Here is a 5,516-nt window from a genome sequence, read left to right as displayed (position 1 = left end):
TTGTGGTGGGTAAGAATCTTGTAAAAAAAAATCCCTTATTTTGGGGATGGATTCCGGGAAATCTCCCTTATATTCACTGTTCAATGTTGACAGCTAGGATCTATTATGGAAGATCAAGTGAAGTACCTAACTGTGAAGGTAGGCCTATCAGCCGCGTTTGCGGGCAAACATGAAACAACAGACGCTGACATCGCAGCTGGCCGATTCAGTATTGTGTTCGGTTTTCTTCTCCTTCTTTGATTTTTTTATGCTGACTGACTTGTTGCACGCCGGTCTGTTGTTGTGGGGACATTTCCACGCCCCGAAACGTGACGCTGAACGAAACGAACTGTAATTGGTTGTTTGACATGTCGGTCAAACGGCCTTATGGGCGGGCCTTGGCCAAAGAAAGCTGCTATGAGTTCCAGACCTTCAGCCGTCAGTCTGAAGGTCTGGCTACGCGAGACTAATGGAGAGTTGCTAGACCACACTGGCTGCGAAATAATTTTCGCTGCCGCTAGGGTGCGTCTAGATTTCTAGGCTACAGAATTGCGTGATATAAACTCAAAATTGCGAGATATAAATTTGCAATTGTGAGAAATTCTGACTTTATTTCTAGCAATTGCGAGTTTATATCTCGCAATTCTGACATCGTTTCTCAGATTTGTGAGATATCAACCCCGCAAATGCAAGTTATAAAGTCCAATTCTAAGAAAAAAAGACTTCGTTCCTCAGAATTGTGAGATAAAAAGTCTGAATTACCTTTTTTATTTTGTATTCTGTGGCGGAAACAAGCTTATATATATCTGGATGAAATGGCTTCTCGAAGAAGAAAAAATGTAGGGCAGGAATCGATTTTGTCCATCGGGAATCTATTGGATGGTTGTGGATTGCTATTGGTCGATCTAAATGTGAGTGACAGGTAAGCACGTCATCAGAGAAGAGAAGTCACTGCACGGGAAGTTATTTTAACAAACCAGATTAAACAATTCATCATTATTTTCACACACACACGCACACACAAAACGCATTCAAAGTTTGTTGAAACATTTTGAATCCTCAAGCAAACAAATACATGAAAACAACATGTCTTTCTCGTCTGCCGAAATCCTTAAAACCCCTCCCGTTCTCAACCAGCAGTCTCATCCAGAACAGGTTTAACTGCACCTACCTTCTCTTCCTTATTTATTTGTGTGCAATCTGTGAGCTATGAGAAAGATTCAACCCTGAGTGCAGCTGAGCAGTTCACCCTAAAGAAAGAGAGAAGCAGGTGAGCATCCTAAAACATATCAGGTAAGTGCACTAAAAGATGAAATATTAATGTGTTCAAATGATTAGATATAAACAGTACTGATTCAAAACCTCTGTGATATCTTATTCTTATAGCTTATTCTTTTCAATGACCTGCAGACCTATGAAATCATTGCTCATTTAACTCGAAGCTGATCATGGGCGCTTCACAGAGCAAGGATAAGATGCATTGCACCAGATACCTGAACGGCAAAGGTCCTCCACCGCTGGGTGAGACAGGTGAGGTTTATTTGAGGGACAAATATTACCCACAAATAAATATCTAGATGTTTTTCCGCTTTTAAGAATGCATGAATGCTATTGCATTAGATAATTAAATATGAATAACACTTTACAATAAGGTTTCATTTGTTAACATTAGATAACTACGTTAGTTAATATAAACTAACAATTAACAATACTTTTAATGCATGTATTAATCTAGTTCACAACAGCTAGTATATTCCTAAAATTACCACATTATTTAATGGACCTAAACTAACATGAAGTAACAGTTTTATTTTTATTAACTAACATTATCAAAGTGATTAATAAATACTGTAACAAATGTTTATTGTTAATATTAGTTCATGCATTAACTAACGTTAATGGGACCTTATACAAGCTCACTTTTCAATCAAATTATTTCACACAATTATTTTTTTGTAGGTTTCAAATGATTAAAAAAATCGATATATTGTTCAAAATTAAGATTTTTTTGTGTAATGTGAAACATTAGCGCAACCTGCTCATTCAGTAGTTAATGTAATACACTAATACCTGGATATGACACCTGACATCATACATCCACAATTAAAAGTAGCTCAGGAAAGTCAATTTAGTTCTGAGAAAAGCTCATGCAGTATGTGTTTGCAGATGCCATTTGTATTCTAATGCAACACCATTAATGCGTGTATGTTATATTTTATGACAATTCAAGCAGAAACTCAAAGATCAAAAAACCACAAAAAGAATAATCTGATAAAAGAAGGAAGCCAGCCAGATGGAGGGGAGATGAATTGTAACATCGAAAGACGGAGTTTGCCGGGACATCCTGACTGTGACACCATTAAAATCACCTTTCACTTTTATGAAGGAATCCAGTCGGTGAGCTCATGATCATGATGAGTTCTTCTCATAGTTTTTTTTACAGTATCACTTTGACAGTGTTTAAATAACAAAGCCAATTGACACACCTTTCAGTGTATCACTGAGAACTCTAAAACATCTCAGCTATCTGTCTCTCTGCTCTGTGGAATCCTGTCCAGCCTGTTTCTCATACACTTACACAGAGCACATGCAGACACTGACAGATGTGTGCTCATACAGAACTGAAATCCCCTGTTATGATATATAGACGCAAGTGTTTATAAAGCGCTGTGCTTGAACTTTCATATAGTGTCCATCAGTTGTTGTTGTTTTTTTAATCAGAGTTGTTTTTGAATGCAAGTGATCAACTTTAGTATCTCGCCTTGCAGGATAAGCATCCGCACCCGGGTCATAGCTACAGGGGGAGTGAGTCTGTGGCCTACCTGCCTAAGAACACCACAGGGACCAAGATCCTCCGGCTACTGGAGCAGGCCTTCCAACACAAGCTGCTGTTCACTGTGGCGGCCGATCTCAGCGGTGAATACTGCGTGACGCCCGCAGATATACCCCTCAAGACTCGGGACAGCGAGGGATCTGGAAGGTATATAATAATGACAAAAGAATCCCAAATAATAGATCAGTGTTCACCACAGTTCTTCATAATTGCAGAGTTCGAATATATATATTCTTACTTCACTAAACAAACCAAAAAACTTTTTTTTTTTTTTTATTTACTTTCTATTCATTTGCAGTGTCTTTTCCCCCTACACACTATTTTTAAGCCTGAAAATAAATATTTTCAATTCAATTAAAATTGATTTATTTTCAGATTTTTTAAATTGTATTTTCTGTTAAGTGCTTTTGTTATATTTGTTAAGTTAATTTGATGATTTCGTCTTTAGAAGCTATTAGAAAAAATGAAAACCATAATAATATAAATAATAAAGGCATTATATATAGAAAGACAAAACATTTATTTATTTATTCAAATAAATAATTATTTTTTGAGTTTTTATTCAAAATGTTATCTTTATTTTATTTATTTACACAAATTTTTTTTTATCATATTTTGCCTTTAAAACCATAAGGAAATCATTATGTTAAACATTTAATTAACATCTTAGGATAACATACATTTTGTGCGATTTTATTTCTCTCGTGTTTTCTGTGTTGTTCATCTTTAATGTTGATTCGGTAACATTCTCTCTCCTTTTGTCTCAGCTTGGGCTATCCAGATCCAAATTATTTGAAATCAGTGAGGAAAAGTCTCAAGGTAAAAGGGATCAAATGAGAGGAAGTGGACTACTATGACTACAACAAAATTTCCAACCTCATCATGACCCTGATCTGCATGACGAGGATATGGATATGGATATGGATATGGATATGGATGTGGCATGATTACATGGAGTTTGACGTTTACAGCCAAATCAACAGAACATTGTCATGGCTGTTCAATTTGACATAGTTCATGAGGACCTTTATGCAAAGCCAGAAACTATATTGCATACGGGCACGCTGGCGACTTGTGTATTTTCTATAAAACAGAGTTCTAACATGAAGTAAGACAGTATAGTTCACAATTTAGTTCACTGCTAGCTATTGCTTATTTGCTTAAAGTGTTTTTAAATAATGAAAAATGTATATAACCCCTTTATGGATTTCTTTAAGTAATCAGTAAATGTTGTCACATTTTTCTTGTTCATATCAATTTTATTTTAGTATTATTTATATACTATTATTACAATTTTGAATTAGCGTTTACTTTTATTTTAGTTAACTTTTAGTCATTTTATTTGCTTTTGTCATTTTTATTCATTTTTTATGTTTCTATTTAGCTTTAATTTATTGTTATTTTGTTACTTCAAGTTTTAGTTTCAGTTAACAATCACAACAGATTCATATTCACGTGCATCTTTAAATTAATCGGACTCAAATATTGATTATAATTTAGTATAAATGAAAAAAGTTCAACATTAAAATTTTAAAGGTAGTGAGGTGAAGGTAGTCTGCCAGGTGAAGTCAACACATCCTCTGCAATATTTCCTCTGTGCCTGAAATGTGTCTTCACATTGCCGAGTGTGAACTTTCCCAGGCTGACGGTGGCCCTCTGTTCTCCTCAAACTGAATTACACACCAGGCTTCATACTCACAATAAAGAGTAATCGGATTGGCAGGCCCCATTAGAGAGGGCTCCGTCATCTCCAGGGGCGTTCTTAAACCACTTTCTTGTGGACGCTCCGCCAGGAGTCATCCGTCCCGACTGTCAGCTTCCACCACGACTCTGACAGCTATCAAATCTGTTCCTGCCCCATCCTCCTTCAATCTGCGCAGCTCTCTCATCCCCCTCTCTCTCTGTTCACAACCTGAAGAAGCCAGGCTCTGTCTGAATGTGTCACAAACCTGCTTAAGACTAAACCTGCCCTTAAATTATGACCAAAATCTTTCTATATCTTAGAGCTTTTCCCACTTGAAATAGTTAACCTTGAACCATGCTAAACCCCAGGTAAAATGGAATCCTGGCTTATCTTGCTTCAAGTTTCACATTACTCACAATTTACCAGGGGTTAACAATTAATCATATTCATAAGCTGCTGTTTCACACTGTCGCCTACATTCTTAAACCCTGGGTTAACGTTCTTATTTGAATGTGTGGTGTCAGTGTCAATGGTTGGATTAACATAGCATGCGACCTGTTCACATAAAGGCTCTTGTGCTTCCACGTTTTATATATTGTCAACTGTTTTATTAAGTTTATACTAGTCTCTTTACTCCAATTGTCGCATTTCTGTCACTGACATTTTTCCCCTTAAATGCTGAAACAGCCTACAGTTTATACAAAGCGTGGTTTTTCTGTGACTTTTGTTTTCTGTGTGTGAATATAAGGGATGCGATTGGCTGTCGCCTGCTAAGCAATTTAGTCCTAACATTCTAACACTGCAACGTTTGACAGTCAACACGATTGGAACCGTAATGCAAAAGCGGAGCAGGGTTTATAACCCTGGGTAAAAAGCAGTGTTAACCCCGCTTCTAAATTACAAGTTGTGAAGGAAGTGAAACGTTCCTTTACCAGGGTTAAAAGTGGGGTTTAGAATGATGATAACCCGGGGTTAAGCGTGGGGTTAACAGCGCAAAAGCAGAGCAGGGTTTACAACCCT

At 36.8% G+C, this 5,516-nt stretch overlaps 1 protein-coding gene across 5 annotated transcripts; it reads left to right on the top strand.

Annotated features, from left to right (window-relative positions):
* Positions 1–1,012: 1,012 nt before the first annotated feature.
* Positions 1,013–3,934, top strand: dtx3la (deltex E3 ubiquitin ligase 3L a). Of its 5 annotated transcripts, none has more exons than XM_056248803.1 (5): positions 1,013–1,272; positions 1,390–1,509; positions 2,210–2,376; positions 2,748–2,959; positions 3,580–3,934. In XM_056248803.1, the coding sequence occupies exons 2-5, from the start codon at positions 1,428–1,430 to the stop codon at positions 3,647–3,649; spliced, it is 531 nt and encodes a 176-aa protein (XP_056104778.1). In that variant the 5' UTR covers positions 1,013–1,272; positions 1,390–1,427; the 3' UTR covers positions 3,650–3,934. The 5 variants fall into 5 exon arrangements, with proteins under 5 accessions (XP_056104778.1, XP_056104776.1, XP_056104779.1 ...); XM_056248801.1 differs by having other exon boundaries at positions 1,014–1,249; XM_056248804.1 differs by having other exon boundaries at positions 1,014–1,249; positions 1,366–1,509; positions 2,213–2,376.
* The last annotated feature ends 1,582 nt before the right edge of the window (positions 3,935–5,516 follow it).

The sequence above is a fragment of the Rhinichthys klamathensis genome, unplaced genomic scaffold (assembly GCF_029890125.1).
Source record: "Rhinichthys klamathensis goyatoka isolate OS25496 unplaced genomic scaffold, OSU_Roscu_1.1 h1tg000059l_1, whole genome shotgun sequence".
NCBI lineage: Eukaryota > Metazoa > Chordata > Actinopteri > Cypriniformes > Leuciscidae > Rhinichthys > Rhinichthys klamathensis.
The sequence above is the reverse complement of the archived record's forward strand: the minus strand, read 5'-3'. Positions and strand labels throughout refer to the sequence as shown.

What these genes read in the sequence shown, in the direction of transcription:
- dtx3la (XM_056248803.1), top strand. Translation starts at nt 1,428, where the DNA reads ATGGGCGCTTCACAGAGCAAGGATAAGATGCATTGCACCAGATACCTG. An exon ending in TTTATGAAGGAATCCAGTCG is followed by an intron (nt 2,377 to 2,747) that starts GTGAGCTCATGA and finishes CTCGCCTTGCAG; the next exon opens with GATAAGCATCCGCACCCGGG. An exon ending in GACAGCGAGGGATCTGGAAG is followed by an intron (nt 2,960 to 3,579) that starts GTATATAATAAT and finishes CTTTTGTCTCAG; the next exon opens with CTTGGGCTATCCAGATCCAA.